The 16,621-nt window shown below is 50.4% G+C and overlaps 1 protein-coding gene across 1 annotated transcript in view; it reads left to right on the top strand.

Annotated features, from left to right (window-relative positions):
• The first annotated feature begins 10,749 nt into the window (after positions 1-10,749).
• TSHZ3 (teashirt zinc finger homeobox 3) overlaps positions 10,750-16,621 on the top strand; it is a 156,183-nt gene continuing 150,311 nt past the window's right edge. The window contains 1 exon segment of the mRNA XM_060253922.1: positions 10,750-11,141. Coding sequence (XP_060109905.1) covers positions 11,102-11,141 — 40 coding nt within the window. The 5' untranslated portion in view covers positions 10,750-11,101.

The raw sequence follows: 16,621 nt of genomic DNA on the forward strand, positions 1-16,621 counted from the left end.
TGGGAGCTGGTTCCAGAGGTGTGGAGCTACGATAGAGAAGGCCCGTGTGCGGGTGTTCTGCAGTTTTGCCTCCTTTGGCCCGGGGATAGCCAGCTTGTTCTTCCCCGCTGACCTCAGTGCTCTCTGGGGCTCGTATGGGGAAAGACGGTCCCTCAGGTAGGCAGGTCCTCGACCATATAGGGCTTTAAAGGTAATAATCAGCACTTTGTAACGAACCCGGTATATAACTGGCAGCCAGTGCAGTCCACGCAGCCCCGGCTGTATGTGCTCCCACTTCGGGAGCCCTAATAACAGCCTAGCCGCCGCGTTCTGCACCATTTGCAGCTTCTGGGTTCGGCACAGAGGCAGCCCCATATTGAGGGCATTACAGTAATCCAATCTTGAGGTGACCATCGCATGAATCACTGTTGCCAGGTCCCGACGCTCCAGGAAAGAGGCCAACTGCCTTGCCCGCTTCAGATGAAAAAGCGCCGACTTGGCAGTGGCTGCTATCTGGGCCTCCATTGATAATGAAGGCTCCAGCAGGACTCCCAAGCTCTTGATTTGGTGCGCCGCTTTCAGCGGCACACCGTCAAAACCCAGGAGAGGTATTTCCCTCCCCAGAGTGCCGTGGCCCACGCAAAGGACCTCTGTCTTCGTCAGGTTCAATAATAGGACCTCTGTCTTCGTCGGGTTCAATAATAGGTTTGTCAGAGTGCTGAGGTAGCATTACATTCTGCTTTTGTCTGTGGCAAATAGGTTAAGCAGGTTGGGTCTGTAGTGGTTCAAAAACCTGCAATACCTATTTGACCAGAAGTGATAAAACGTTGGATCGATAGGAATTAGTGCATGCATATTTGTCAAAGATGCCTTTGACCTCATGTGTTTCTTTTTAAAAAATGAGTCAGCATATCGTCACATCTCCTAGACAAGGTTTTGCCTGTTGTTCAGAGGGTTAAAAACAGCTCACACTATTGTCTCAAACTATCCTTGTCCCTCTCTTAATGTAGGCAGGCACCATCTACAAGGGGACATTTTTTCAAGTTATGTCTGTGTCATTGAGTGCAAACTGCTCAGACCTCCCTTTAGAATTCCCAGACTGGAAAGAGGGCTGCAAAAGAGGCAGATTTTTCTCATCTCTAAAGGACAAGTTGCACTTCCTCAAGTGGCCGTCTTCTGAGTGTTAGGCAACTTTCTTTTCCCCCACCCGGCCCTCCTTCTGCACACTACCTTCTACCCATGAAGACAGCAGCAACCCTGAAATATCAGGAGAGCATCCTCCCCAAATAGCAGTCAGCTGGTTACAAGCAAAAACAGGTGATCAAGAACTGGGAAAACCTTTAAACCTATTGGCACTATGGCTTTTTAAAGGATCCCTGGATATCTTGATGGCAGGACCAGGTGAGAGTCCTTGCTTCCACCCCTAATCCCAGGGCTGGCCAAACTTGTTTAACGTGAGAGCCATATAGAAAAAAAAGGTCAGGTGTTTGAGAGCCCTAAGACAATGTTAGATGTTTGAGAGCCACAAGAGAAGGAAGATGGGGAGAGAGAAGTGGAAAGAAAGCAACTTTAACTTTAAATGCCTTCTCCAAGCTAGCGGACAGGGCAATGGGAGCTTTAAGAGCCACAGAATACATGTCAGAGAGCCACATGTGGCTCCCCAGCTGCAGTTTGGCCACCCCTGCCCTATCCCTTCAAATGGTTACCTGCTTTCCACACAGCAGATAAATGTAAGGTGTCACGCAGAACACTTCGGTGGTCCTTTCCTCTCAAGTTACCCTAGCCATAAGAACCAGGCCAGGCCAGGCCTTGACTGGCAGCAAGCCGACAAACAGGGCCAGTCAAGGTCTGACCTCTGGGTTAAGTAACCCTGTGCCGTTTTTAAAGTGCAGTCCTAAAAAGAGAGTTACACCCTTCTAAAGACCACAGACTTCGATGGATTTGGAAAGGTGAGACTGTAAAATGTTTTGAAAAATCGGGTGCGGGGGGTGGGGAAGCATCCAATAAACTCTTTGGAGATGCTGCTCAGGAGAATACGATTATTTTTTTTACTGCTATGATTCTCCCCCACCCCACCATCAAAGTACTTTTTAAAAATCGTGTTTTATTGGAGTTCCGGAGTTTTGATCAGTGAACCCACCAATTTTGGAGCGTCCTAAAGTAAAATCCCAGAAATGCTGATCAGGCTTCTGCGGCGCGCGCTCCAGCGAGCTGCTTAAAAACAAAAAAAGAAAAGAACCGGCTACCGCCACAATCGCGTTTATGCAAAGAGCTCAGCCCGCAAAAACTTCCTAAGGGTGTGTGAAATTGACTAATCTCTCATGGCTTAATATAAAACAGCATTGGCTGTCGCCTCTGGTGGCGTTCCGGGATCTGTATTCTCTCCCCCCTCCCCGAACTACCACCGCGGTTATGCCAGATGCAAGTCTTTTGCTTCCACGCAATGGCCAATTGTTTTGGGGTGGGGGAGGAAATCCTTCTCTTTAGATGCTTTTGCAGGAGGGCGGGATGCGAGCGGGTGGCAACTTCCATGGCTTTGATGTTCGCAGAGCCGCCTGGAGAAGAAAGGAAGGCTACCTGGCGGAAAAGGAAAGGGCCCCAGAGAAGAATGCCCAGGTTTTCTTGGAGGAAACAGCCTCCAAAGGGGACCGGGGTTCCTAAAGACCGGCTAAGGGTAGAATCTGAAGCATGCTGGTTTGAGGAGGGGAGGGGGAAGAATTGTTGCGGCAAAGAAGAAAAGCAAGCAAAGAGTTAGTTCTGTTAGGACAGAACAGAGAACCGCAGCTTTTGCCCGCCTTGAGAAGCTGCGCGGGTGGGAATAGCCTGCTCTAGAGCAACTCTTAAAGGTGCAGGTCTTCCTCTGAGGCCCGGCCGCCCTAAGAGGGCGACTGAGAGATGTCCCCCTTCCTTTCCCACCCGCGCGCCTTTAGGAGCGAGGGCGGGCCCGTGCGTGGGAAGAGCGGGGGAAGGAAAGCAGCAGGGGGAGGAGGTGGGGAAAAGGGAAACTTGCGCAGGAGGTGGCGATCCCCCCCCCCCGCCCCGAGTTTGTTTAGACTGCTGGGAGATGCTCCGGGCTCCTTGTTATGACTCGCGCCAAGGCAGACAACACCTTTCCCAGGGCTGAAATGGCAAGGGGACAAAGGTCAAGGCGAGGTCTTGGCGCAAACACAGGTTGGAAAGTTCGGGATGCGTCTGCCGGCGGCGCTCAGAACAGTATTATTATTATTATTATTTTAAAAAAGAAAGGATACCTGTATCACTTAGTAGTACGAGATTCGCCCCGAGCCCCCCCTTGTTATTGGCAAGAGGAGCGGGGAGCCCATGGATTGCAGCGGCATTTACTCTCGCGTAGGCGTTCCGTACGCAGGAACCGAGCCGGTGAAAGCACAGGGGATCGGCTTCAGCCGCCTGACGCCCCATTAAAGCGTCGAAGCGGCCGGTCTTTTAAAACAACCCCGCCGGGCTTAAAACCAGAAATGAGGCTTGGACATGCAAATAGGGATGAGGAGGACTGGATCCCAAACAAGAAAAGGGGGATTAAGTAAAGCGTCGGGGAAATCAATATACACTTTTTAAAAAAGTTATGCCGGATCGAGGTTTCTCTTTCAGAACTTCTAGGTCCATTTGGGGGAAAAGGGGGGGGGGGTCATTGTTTTACAAGGGAAAAATCGGTGGGGGAGGAGGGTTCAGAAATTGTGCGGAATCCCCTCCGAAACGCTGTCAATTTGCGGGGCCCCCACCTTTCCTGCATCGGCGGCTGAAAACAGCGTTAAAGTTTCAAGCTCGGCGTTTCTGGGTTTCCTTCTGTCGAAAGCGGACCGATCGGTCTTTCGGAGAATTGACAGACACACCACACCACACACACACACCCCGCCCCACACACATTTGGTTCGTTAAGGGCACCGCATCTGGCAGGAGGAAAGCAAATCTGCGAACCTGGCAAACTCCTTCCCCTCAGTCATTTAAAATTCCGGCAAAGAACAAAACTTTTTTGGGGAGGGGAGGGAGGAATGGTATTCAAGGGGGGGGTGTTAGAATTTATAGGCTACTTCCCAAAGAAATTTCTCCCTCCCCCGTCCCATAAAAGTTGGGCCACTTTCCCTAGAGCTCTGCCCTCCGCCCCTCCCCCGACTTTTTCAAGTCGTTGGACGACTTTCCTAATAAAAATTTATAATATTTGGGTCCTTTCTTTTTCTTAAATTGTAGGCTTCCATGGCCAAGTGTTTTTTTAAAAAAGTGAAAGGAAGCCGTGCGTTCGGTCATGTGACGCCCTAACAATTAAACTTCCCAAAAACAAACGCTAATCCCGCCCCCCCCCCTTCTTTCTCCCTTTGCTCTTAATAAAGAAAATGGCAGGGTTTTTCTTTCTTTCTTTCTTTTTTAACTCCCCTTAGGGAAAATACAATTAAACTTGCAATAAAGTCAGAAGGGGGGGGGGGAAGGAATCCAGTTGTTGCTTCATTTGAGAACAAAGGCAAATCTTTGCCATCTGAGAAAAAGTGTTGTTTAAAAACCCCAAGACAAGGAGGAGCGAAATTGGCGAAGCAGTATATATGCTATATCATAGGGAGCGGAGGGAGTGTGTTTAGCCTCTCTAGGAATTAGTACGTCTTTCCAAATAACACAGAACTTAAACTTTCTTTGGAAGATGGCAGTCCTCAAGGCGCAGCCGCAAACTCTAAACAGCCTGCTTCTATAGCAAACTCACGACTTCTTCAAAATTTTGTGGGGAGGGGTTGCAGAATTTTTGCCCCCCACCCCGACTCTCCCCGGCCCAAACGACCCTGGCTTTTCTCCAGGATGAGATCCCCGTGACCCTTAGCCCTGGTTCCCCCCGTTTCTAGCTTTCCGAGAGGCCTAAACATTAATAATATGCGCCTCTCCTCAGATGAACTTTTAATTCACTCTTTTGATGACAATTCTCTCCCCCGGGGTTAGCCAAAGGATTTGTGCTTAGACTCAGACGTGTTTTTTTAAATAATAATAATAATGAATGTTACTAGTAGTCTATGGGGGAAAGGCAGAAGGTTGGATTCTCCTGGAGAGCGACCAAGTAGTAACAAATCACTGTCTACTCGTGCCCAGCTAGGTCCCTCAAACTCTTTCTCTAAAAAGCCGGTAGATCGTAACAAATATTTGCTCCAGCTACAAAAGGGGGAGGTTGCAATGTTTATAACTTCGTATTTTCAGGTTAGTTTCTTTCTCTCTTTTTAATTTTCAAAAGCATTGCCTCACCTTTCTCAGCTTTGCAAAGCTTTTTCTGGAGTATTAATGCCCAGATCTCGACTCTCCCCCCCCCCCTCTTTTTCTTTCAAAAACACATTTCTGTAACCAGATATTTAAAAAAAAATGACACGGGGAATATAGAAGACCGCTTCAAACACGCAGCTAAGACCATAATACCCGGGTGCCCCCCCCCAAAAAAAACTTTGCAAAAACATCTCCAAAGTCATACTGATAAACTCTGTTAAGTCTCAAAGAGGCGATTCTCCACCGTGGCCGCCTCTCGCAGCAACCAGAGAGGGGTTCTCTGAAAACCACCCAGCCTGAAACCGTCCAGTGCGTTTTGAAGAGAGGTAAACAACACCCAGCCCCACCCCATTCCCCTTTAATGGTCCGTTGTCATCTTTCCCTGTGAAGAAAACCCCTAAGTTTGTCGCCCCGCATCGTTCTGCGGCTTCCATAAACGTCACTTCCCATGGCTGCTGCTTACTAAGAGGGAGAAGGTATAATAATAATAATATAAAATCCAAATGGTGAGTTATAAAGAGAATATTTCTCGCGCATTTTTGTTTTGCCCTCCCTCTGGTGCCGTCTAAAAATAGGCGCAACCCTTTCGCTGGACTGATGAAGGCAAAGCGACTGGAGGTAGAAATACAGTCCATCCACCCCCCCCACCTCCACCGCCACCCAGAGCTCCCCTGCCAACTTTCCTACCGCCCGGCATGCACCTGGCTCATGTGTAGACACCCCTCCTTTCAGAACAAAGAAGACCAGCTAGATCCGCTTGGGACGGCCTCACAACGTGTCAAGTTACCCTTCAAGCCAGCTTGGACCACTATGTCCAGCCAGGGAAGTTTACATAGGACAGCAGGCAGGTTTCCATATAATAAAAGAGGAGGAGGGGAGAGATGAGCCGATTCCTTGGGTAAAACTAGTGTAAGAATGTGTTGGGGGGGAGGGCATGGGATTTTGGAAAACCAAGGCTTCCTTGAACTTAAATTGACGTCAAGTCAATGCAGAGGGAATCGAAAGACGTCTCTCCCCCCCGCCCGCCTCCCACTTTTTTTTTTTTTAAAGCAACCTAGCCAGCAAGTTTTCATGAAAATCACGCCTTAATGTTCTATCAGTGCCGTCCTAAGAACATTTCCTCAGGAGTCAGCCCCACGGAATATATATGAGTAGGAGCCTGAGTAGATCTCTTTAGGATGGTTCTCCATGGCTTGCAAAGCTTTAAGTGATTCTACAAGAAAACTAATAAGAGGGCGGGGGCTCGCCTCCCAAGGACCTGCCAGCTCAAAAATATTTTTGGATTTCTATCCTGGTTCTTCAGGTCAGCCTTTTAAAAGATGACCCATTATCTCCCCCCCCCCACACACACACAGACAAGGGAGTGAAACATATAATGTGAAGGCTTCTCACGCTGAAATCTGGCTCCTGAATTTACCCCCCTCCTCCCTCTTTTGGCAATTGTGCCTTCTTACCGCCCGTGAACGCAATAGTTACAAAAGAAGCCCAACTGGTCAATTTCCTAATGCGCCCAAGAAAGAGGTTTAAAGTTGGAGAGGGAAAGAAGTTGGGAGAAAGCTACAGCAAGCCTTCTCAATGCCTTCTCTCCACCCCCCCCCCCCCCGGAGGGTTTGTTTGAATCTTTTTGCAACCACTTTGGGCCGGAGCCTGATCTCTCCACCTTCCTGGCGAAGTCGTTTCCCCGGAGCGAGTGATTTGTGTGGCATCTCAGGGACTCTGTCCCGTCTCTTCTGTTGTCGCCGCGATGGGCTCGCCCGGGTGACACTGATGGATGCGCCGACGGAAAGATGGACAGATGTTAGGGCGGATCTAACGGCATGCGAAGCCGGAGCAGCAGAGGGAGAGAGCGAGAACCGGGAGGAGGGGGGAAACAGCCCCCCATGGTACGGCCGGGCGCTCAAGCGCGTCTTTCCCGGCGCAAAACACTCTCCAGACGCACACACGCGCCAGCAGTCCCGCGCAGGGGGATCTTTTTCGGGGTGGTGGGGAGGAGGAAAGAGATGTTTCTGCGCGGATCGGATCGCTCTTTATGTGACCGGGTCGCGGAGAGAAATCAGCAAAATCGCCCGCCCCCCCCCCGAAATAAACCCCATCAATGAAATTGAATCTGGCAGGCGAACAACTATTGAGGACTCACCCATCTTTGCTCGGAGGCAAGAGGAATAAATTTTGGGGGTTTCCCCCCCGTGTTCAGTCGCAAATTGTCCGAGGGCTGCCAAGACTCGGGGGCTTAATGCATTTATTTGGGTCTCGTCCTAACGACCGGGTCTCTTTAAAAGCAAAACAACAACAACAATATAAAGAATAATAACGCGGCAGTAACCAGAAAGATATATGTTTTAAAAAAAACCCTTTCCTACTGTTTTCTGCAAAAAGGGGGATGCCTCCCCCCTCCCTGCAAAAAAGAAACAATTAAAAAACAACCCGGCATTTTAATAAGACGCAAACATCTGCATTGAGTGAGGGTGTTGGGAGAGATCCCAACTCTTGGAGAATGGGAGCGAACAGAGACACACACTCTCTCTCTCTCTCTTAAAAAATAAATAAAATGGTGACGGTAAAAAAGTGAGATCATTCTTTTGGCCCCCACCTTTAAAAAAAAAATAAGGTTACATTAGGAGAGAGGGAAAAAAGCAAAACAGGCACGTTATTTGCTACTGATGTTTGCTGCACTTCTTCTTAAGTCCAGCCTCTGGGTCTTAAAGGCGCCCGCTTTTCATTCGCCGGAGCTGTTATTAAATCTCTCTCGGCTACACAAAGGAAAGGAGGGGAGAGAAAGACGGGGAGGGAAGGCGAGGGGGGAAAAAGTGCAGTTGGCAGTCGAGAAGGTGCTTCTGATCCATGTTCATAAAGCACTTGAAACACAGTTAGAGTCCATCCTCTCCTCCCCCCCCCCTTCGCGTCCCCTGCCATACCTTATTGCAAGCCAGGAATGCACAATCGAACTCGCAGCGCATCGATTTGCCAAACGCCCGGGTGTTTTTTTTTTTGCAAAGCTAAGATACTCTCTCTCCTCCCCCCCATCTCTCCCACCAATGAACTTGGACTAGAAGGGGGGGGGGGAGAAGAGAAGAGATTAAAAAAAACAACAAAGTGCGTGTGTGTGAAAGAAAGAGTCAACTGACTTCAACCCCCCCCCCCCTTGCAAAACCGACAAGGATTTTTTTTCGGGGAAGTTACAAGATTCCCGAGGACCTGGCGAAGAGGAGATCTGAAACGCAATAAATAAGAATTAAATGCGAAGGATTCCATCTTTCCTGCGTGGGAAGCGCGGAAGAGGAGAGAGAGGCGTGGGAAAGTGGAGTTTTCCTCGCGGAGGGAATCCTCGGCGGAGAAGGCGGGTGGATGTTGTCTGCGCAACCCCCTCTGGCAGCCAGCCGCCCCCAAGTCCCAGCCGAGCAGCCTGGTGAGTCGGTGACCCTCTGTATGGGGTTGCTCGGAACGCAGCGTGAGATCGCAGGGTGGGGGCGGCAGGCAGGAGCTGCACGTGGCGGCTCGACCCCCAGGCTTGCCGGCTTCTCAGACGGGACGTCCGCGCAAGTTAAGCGTTCTCTGGACAGCCAAAGAAATCCGAGAGCAAGGGGAGGGGGAGTTGCCTTTGAAGTCTTCTGCTCCAAGTTGCATGGCTCTCTAAGAAGGTCGCGTGAGGTTTGGCGGGGGGAGGGAGACTGCCTGGGAATGCCCCCCCCCCCCCACACCCCGGCAAGCAAAGCCTTCCTCTCTCCTTCCTGGAGACGGTCAGGCCCTGAAAGCTCCAGACTCGGGACGGATGGAAGATCTGGCCCAGCTGGAAGACCTCGCCGGCCCCTCCAGCCTTTCTCACAATTTGCTGGAAGGGGGACACTCCGGCTAAACGGGAAAACGAGGGATGGCTTGGGGAGGGGGGGCGGTGAGTTGTGGCATCCCAGTTAAGGAGTGCGGGGGTGGGTTTAGAATGAATGGAAGACTTGGGTGGGTGGGGGTCTAAGTTACCAGGAATGGAGATGAACATATGAAGCGGCCTTATACTGAATCAGACCTTTGGTCCATCAAAGTCAGTATTGTCTACTCAGACTGGCAGCGGCTCTCCAAGGTCTCAAGCTAAGGTTTTTCACACCTATTTGCCTGGACCCTTTTAGTTGAAGATGCCGGGGATTGAACCTGGGACCTTCTGCTTACCAAGCAGATGCTCTACTATTGAGCCACCGTCCCTCCCCTATGGATCATGGATTTTCTTTTTGGGGGGGGCCTCTTTGAGATTGCGTTGGCCGAGGAGACCTCTCTGTGTTGGGGTCTCCTCTTATCAACCCCTGGACGGCTCCCGGGATAAATTTTGGGAAGTGGGGGGAGATGCATGGCATGGGAAGATCCGGGGGGGGGGGGGCGGGGAGGCTCAGAAGACTCCTTGGGAATCAAGACTGGGTGTTGGAGGTGGGAGGAAGAGAGGTAGATTGTAGCTGGGATGGAGGATTCCCCGACGTCCCCCCCAGGCGGGGTCGCGCAAGGGTCGGAGGTGAAGCAGGTGGCAGGAGCCGGGGGGGGGGGGGGCGTGCCTGCCTTCCAGCAGGGGAGAGAGCTCCTCCGCCAGGCCTGCTCGATCTCTTTCCTTCCTCTTGCAACTTTTGCCTCGGAGCTGGCCTCTTTCCAGGGTCGCCCAGGGAATCCCTCCGGCGGGGAGGGGGCGGGGGAGGAAGCGTCCAAGACAGGCTGCCAGGGAGGCCGCAACTTTGGCGGGGTGGTCTTCCTCGGCCACTTCGGTGGGGACTTGAATAGAGCCGACCGGATTTGGAAGCGGGGGAGGGAGGTTGGAGGAGGAGAGGGGCGCCAGCTTCCTCCTCCCTGCTTCCCCCTGGTGGCCTGCGCTCCGGACCCCCCTTCCCAATCCAGCACCTTTGCCGGAGACGGCGGGGACGGGGGGGGGGTCTGGCTCGGGATGCCCAAGGCGCGTCGCCCAGTCCAGCCTGGCTGTTGAATGGAGCGGGGCGGGGAGCGGGGCTGGCTGGAGGCGGGGTCCTCCCTCCTTCCCTCCCCGTTCCTCCTCCTCCTCCTCGGCTCCCAGCTGGGGGGGATCCCCCCTCCGCCGCCCCCGCCCCCTCCGCCTTCGCGCCTGGCCCCCGGTGCGCTCCTGGGCGGCTGCTCGCCTCTTTTTTGTGTGCGCGTCTTTGCGCGGCTCCCTCCCCTCTGCCAAGGCCAGTCGGAGTCACGCCGCGCTCGTCTCTTTTCTCCCTTCAAGCTCTGCCTGTTGCCGAAGCCGTGCTGCTGCTGCTGCTGGGAGCCGTCGGAGCTCCGGACTGAGGAGCAGCCCTTGCCGCCGCCGGAGCGCCGCCTGAAGCTTTCGGCCGGGAAGAGCTCGCCCAGCCGCATGCCTTGAGCCAGAGGGGGTGGTGGGGGGCACGGCGAGCCTTGGCCCCAGCCCTCCTGCCGCTCGAGGGGGGCTTCTTCTCCTGCCTCCTCCCTCTTCCTCCTGCGGGGCGATCTGTCAAACTCGCCCCCCCCCCGGTCCCCTCCTTCCTTGCCTCCCTCCCTCCTTCCCTCCCTCCCTCCCTTCCTTCCTCGCCGCCGCCTCCTCCTCCTTTCCCCCCTGTGCCAGCGAGCGGCGAGCTCGGGGCTGTCCTCTGCGCTCTCTTCTGCCTGCCTGCCTGCCTGCCTCCGCCTCCACCTCCTCCTCCTTCGCCGCCGCCTCCTCCTCCTCTGCCACACGGTGCATGCCCAGCAGCGGCAACAACAACAAAAAGCTCGCCCCGGCAGCCCAGCCTGGAGCGGCTCCTCAGCCCGGAGCCAGGGGGCTCAAGCCGCTCTGCCCAGCCCCGGAGCCGCCCGCCGCCCTCCCGCTTCCCTCGCCTGCTGCTGCCGCCGCCGCCGCTGCCAGCCGACGCGGCGGACTGACTTCGCCATGCCCAGGAGGAAGCAGCAAGCGCCCCGGCGCGCAGCAGGTACGAGCTCCGGCCGCCGCCGCGCCAAGGCGCTTTTGCAGCCGGGCTTGGGAAAGAGGGGGTTGGGGTGGGCTGAGGGGGTCGCTGCGGGGCGGGGGGAGCGAGGGCAGGCTCTCCGTCTTTGGAGCCGGGCTTTGGAGCTTTGGCGCAAGAAACTCCTGTTGGAGACAGCTGCACCCCCCCCCCTCCCCGCAATCTCCTTCTCCTTGGCCAAGGGGTTAGGAAGTAGGGTGGGGTTTGGACAGCTGAGTGTGTGTTTGGGCGGGGGGGGGGGAGATGAGGGTCAGTCTGACTGACTTTTGGAGGGGAGGGGGGCAGAGGATTGCCCTTTTGGTTCCCTTCCCTTGCCGTAGGACACTCTGCGTCGGCGGGGCGAGTTATACAACGGTGGTCGCTTGGAAGAAGCCGGGGCTTCCCCCCCTCTCCCTCTGCCCCCCCAAGCCTCTCATCTTCCGAGTTTTTCATGCAGGGTCCACTCAAGAGCAGTGGATTTTTTTAAAAAAATCCTTTTTTTGCCCTTGGAGGTGGCAAAGAGTCACTCTGCAATTTCTCCTATTCCGGAGGAGATGCCTTTATCCAACTTTTCACTATTTTTTCTGTTCCCCCCTTTTTTTTCTGTTTCTCCCCCAAGGGAGAAATCCCCATCCCTTCCTTGGGCACTTTTCATCCTACAGATTTCCTCATTTGCCACTGCTAAGTGGCTGTTGACTGACAGGATTTCTGTAACACTTATTGTGCCACTTCTAGAGTTTATTTCTTTTCTTTTTTAAAAAATACTTTCTATGGGGTGTTGGTTAGTTGTAGGGGCCCTTTTATTCCCATCAGGAATGTTAAAGTCTGTTATCTTCTGAGAAGAGAATTTGGGAGAGAAAAGGTCAGGTTTGGAAAACAAGTATTCCTCCCCCCCTCCCCCATTCCTTCCACTTCAAAACAAATAACATTTTTTATTTTTTAAAAAATATAATATTATTTAGCAATAATCTTTCAAGCCAAGAATGGGTGAGGATATGGTCTGGAACAGAGGTGCCTTGGCTTGTTGCCATCCTTGATTTGATGGCTGATTGATTGCCTGTCACCCGGTTGCCTTTGATCTATTCATTCCCAATAAACCTCAATAAATCACTTGCCATGGTAACACCAGACTCCGTATGACGTCACACACGTGGCTTGTCAAACTCTGCTGGGTGTAACTTTTAGAGCTTTCTGGTCGGCTTTTGGTGGGGTGGCAAAATTCCCTCCTGGACAGACAGTCCAAGAGAGATTGGGGATATACAGTGAGAGGAGATGTATTTCAGTTTATGGGGGGACAGGGTAAAGATTTTTTGTGTGCAGGACGAAGGACCCAATCCTATTATCTTAAGGGGCCAGCCCATAGGGCAGAAGTAGTTTCGCCTTTCCAGATATACTATGCTTAATGTTGCAGATAATGCTGCAGCATGAGAGAAGGTGGGCAGTTCAGTAATATATATATTTTTAAAATAAAAACCAACATCTACAGAAGGCTTATCTTGCATGCCACTAGTTTGGTTTTTGCAGGGACGAGTGCCTGTTTCATGCTGTGCTTTTGAGTAATTTCCCCAAAAGCAACAAGGCAGGAGAAAGTGTTTTATCTCTCCTACCCTGAGTTGTTTCATTGCCTCCTGCAGCTTGAACCTTACAAGTTCAGAAAGTTTCTGGCTATGATACTTTCACTTGGTCTGTTATCCAACTCTTTTAAATATCTGGTAGGTGTGTGTGGGAAAAATCAAACCCCACGAATTCAAAACTTTTCTTTACTTGTAAGGAAAAGCTGTTGGATCACAACCACTTTTTAAAAAATCAATGAAAGGCAAAGATACTCAGAAAGTTACGGCCTGTTCTTCAAGGATGAACTAAGTTTTGAACCGGATACACTTGTAGTGAGGGGAAAGAAATGTCTCCGGTCCATATGAACTCGGTCTGGGCCTATGTGTTTTTTTTATTGCTGAGTCTTCCAATTTTAAGAGTGGCTCTTCTCTTATCTGCAATATGCACAAACACATGTGTTACAGTCAGCAGCAGAAGAAAAAAAACTATGCTAGATTTTGCAGCGGTTACAATAAGCATCCTTTACAAATGCTTCCAAAACCCTTGCTTTTTTTTTCAAATCAAGATTGCAGAGGCAGATGTGTTTTTAAAGGTGTTGGGGCGGGGGGGGGGGGAGAGAAAGAACTCAGCAATGCAGTGGGACAGCTCAGAAATAATTCATAAACCAAAAAAAAAGAGGGGGGGAAAACGAATCCCCACAACTGCAGAACTAATAGGGGATGGAAGAATGGGTTTGCTCTATCAAAATGACCCGTCAAAACGACTTTGTTTCATATTTGATTTAATTGTCTCTCTCCTGACAGGCACATTTATCAATAGCTTAATGGTCAATCAGAACTTGGCAGAGTGAGTGCTTTCATTCTTTCTCATACACTTGCTTTTTTTTGCCTTTACTTTATCAAAATGCCTTTGGCTAATGGATATAGGAGGTGGGGCATGTGATGAATGGAACCCTTGCTTATTTTAGAGGAATGGAGGGGGAAATGAGGCTGATAAGTGCCTGAAAACAAATAAGTGATTTTTTTAAAAAAAATTAATTTTGAGGCAGACAAAACTTTATTATTGTTGTTATTTTGCTTCTTTCGGGGGGGCTCCCAGCTTGCAAGCTACAAGGTTCCTGACCACTTTGGTGGCATATTGATGACAGGTAGACTTGTCCTGATAGAGCCAAAGCCTGCGTCTGTGTGTATTTTGAGGGTGGAGACTCCTGTAAAGATGCCTCTCGCAGTCTCTGGCAACCTTGAGAATTCTCCAGGAAAAGGAAAGGGGGGGGGGGGGTGGAAAATCCCCCCCTCCAAACTGAAAGGTCCGCTCAGCCATAAAAAAAGAAAAGTTGTTTTGCCAGCTTCATTAGTGTTCACCTAATTAGCTGTAAACCTGATGGATTCCTGACAGCTTTAATGATTGGAGATGACAAGCTCCACGCACTGTCATCCAGCGGAATTAGGTTTGGAGCTAGTTTGATGTAATCAAGTTGATATTACACAGTCCTGGTTGCCTTTAGTTGTGCATTAACTCAATTTTCTGCTGCAGGTGACAAATGGGCTTTGGTACCTGGATAATCATGTCATAGGAATTAGGGCCCTTGTAATGGTCTGGAGTAGAATATCAACAACAAAGAACTCTCAGCAGCAGCAGCAGAGAGAGACAGACAGAGAGAAAGAGCTTGCAGCAGACATTATAGACAGGTGCGCAAATTCTTCGTGTCTTGTCCAAGTGTTACCACCACCAGGGACAAAGCTAAAGCTGTCTTGGAGAATCAAGAATCTGTAAAAAAATAATAATAGTAATGATTGTGTCTGTTGACTCGAGGACTTTGGGGTTGAGTATCATGGGTAGAGCTGAGGTTAAGGAAGAGCTCGAAGAGAATCTCTGAAAGGTTCGTCTTGTTAGCAGGTTGTTTTTAAAAGTTAGAAGGTGAGGAGAGCAAGGGAGAGTATTTCTTTCAGTTAAGGAGAAGACTCTGCATTCATAAAGGCCGTTCTTGAGGATGCAGACCGTAGCGATCTCGCTTGAAGTTATAGCTCCTGTGGATTACTTTTAAAATCTCTTGAAAGGATTCAGGAAACATGACTGTGGTTCCCCCCTGTGCTCTTAGGCATACAGAAAAGGTGGGTCATCGCAAAGGTCTCCTGCACTCCTTAGGGCTGTCCCAGTGGCTTTTGTGGAATTAAAGATTGTAGGGCTTGGATCTCTAAGGTGTTCCCCTTTCCTGCCCTTAACTAAGCAGTTTTGATCTTGAGGCCTGCCCAATAGCAACCAGCATGAAGCTGTCCAAATTTCCAGAACCAGGAGACATCCCTCAGTCTTTGGCCAGTGACTTTAGGGGGACTTGGATGGCACTCCAGCAGGGCCATTCTCAGCTGCGTCACACCTCTTAAAATCCCGCTGAAATCGAGGGTCTGAGAAGAGTGCAGCTCTGTTTAAGATTGCACTGTAAATTGACCTTTCTGGTCAAAAGTGTTTGTAGAGCTCTAAGTACCCCACCCCCGGAAAGAGTTCTAAGTTTCCTCCTCCTCCGGAAAGAGATGTTTTAAGTCAAGAAAATGGGCACATCAGCAGGGGGAAAGCCTTAACTGAAATGGATGGATTTTCTGCCTCCTCAGAAGGAGACAGATTTCTTGAGTTGTCCCTGACCACACTGGAATTTGCAAGCTACTAAGGGAGGAAAAAAAACATTTGCAATACAAAGAAGTGGTTGGAATTTTGGTCTTTGAGGTTTTCAGGTGCCCTCTCAAATTTGGCAGTGTGAGGTCAGGAAACTGAAAGTATCCCCTCTCGAAGAAGGGCCCGATGTGTGCCTGAACTGATGCGCCACAAGTAGTTTTCGCATCCAAAACTGCACGCAGCCAAGGAGTGACTTGACTCCCTTCAAAGGTGCTTGCTTCCACCATCAGCTTCTGTTCCTTTCTTTTTGCCTCTCAACCTGCCACATTTTTCTCTGTTGGGCAGAGATTCTTCCCAGCAGCAGGCTGACAAAATGATTAGTTACAGTTGGTCCTTTCCTTTTCCCCCCCTTTCCCTCTCCAAAGTATGAGGAACAATGAAAAAAAGGGGGGGGGGGGTTGGAGAAGAGTGGATCATACATTAAAAAAAAATTAAAAAAGGAAAATCCCGATTCTATTGAATGGCTTTTTGGGAAAGAGAATTTTCTCGAATCAGCTGCCATGGTTCCCATTAGCTTGACAGCTGTCAATTAGCCCTTCAGAGCTCTCCTGGGCCACAGTTTATTGCGTGCGGTTTGATGTTGTCATTTTGTTCTCCGTTTTGCCTTGAGCGCTATGATGAGCCGGAGTAAGATAGTCAATAACTGATGTATCAGCAGTTATTTCTTAAATTGGCTCACAAGTCTGCATTTTTCTCCTTCTCTCCCCCCCCTCTTTTTTTTAAGCTAAAGATTGTTTTGTAAAGTGATTAGAATGAATTGTGACTGCTGCAAGGTTATGGGAAATGCAGGCTAGCTGGGGGTGAGTTGGAAGGATGCTTTTGATTCCTTGTGTGTGTGTGTGTGTAGGCTGTTTTCAGGATCTGTGTGAATGAGAACGTCTTAGAGAGAGACAGACAGACAGATCATCTTCAGGGTGCAGTGCTTAGTAAATGAAAGCACTCACGCCTCACACTTTAGGTATACGTAATGGGAAGACAGCCAAAGTGTAAGGAAAAGGAAAAGAAGAGAAAAGAAAAAGCGTTTGCTGTTTCCAAAAAAAGAGAAAAGAACCCTGTCCTATGGCTTTTCACTTAATTCTTGCAACCTTCCATTCGGAGCCGTTCAAGTTGGCCCATATTTTAATACAACGTTCTCGCCAGTTCGAAGGTAATCCAGTGGCAGGGATTCGTTTAGGTATTTGGATCCATTTCCCAGCCTTTGAGCAGCTCTCTTTAAATATAGTTACCACCAACTTGCACATCGGCAG

Source organism: Heteronotia binoei, chromosome 14, assembly GCF_032191835.1.
Source record: "Heteronotia binoei isolate CCM8104 ecotype False Entrance Well chromosome 14, APGP_CSIRO_Hbin_v1, whole genome shotgun sequence".
Classification (NCBI taxonomy): Eukaryota; Metazoa; Chordata; class Lepidosauria; order Squamata; family Gekkonidae; genus Heteronotia; species Heteronotia binoei.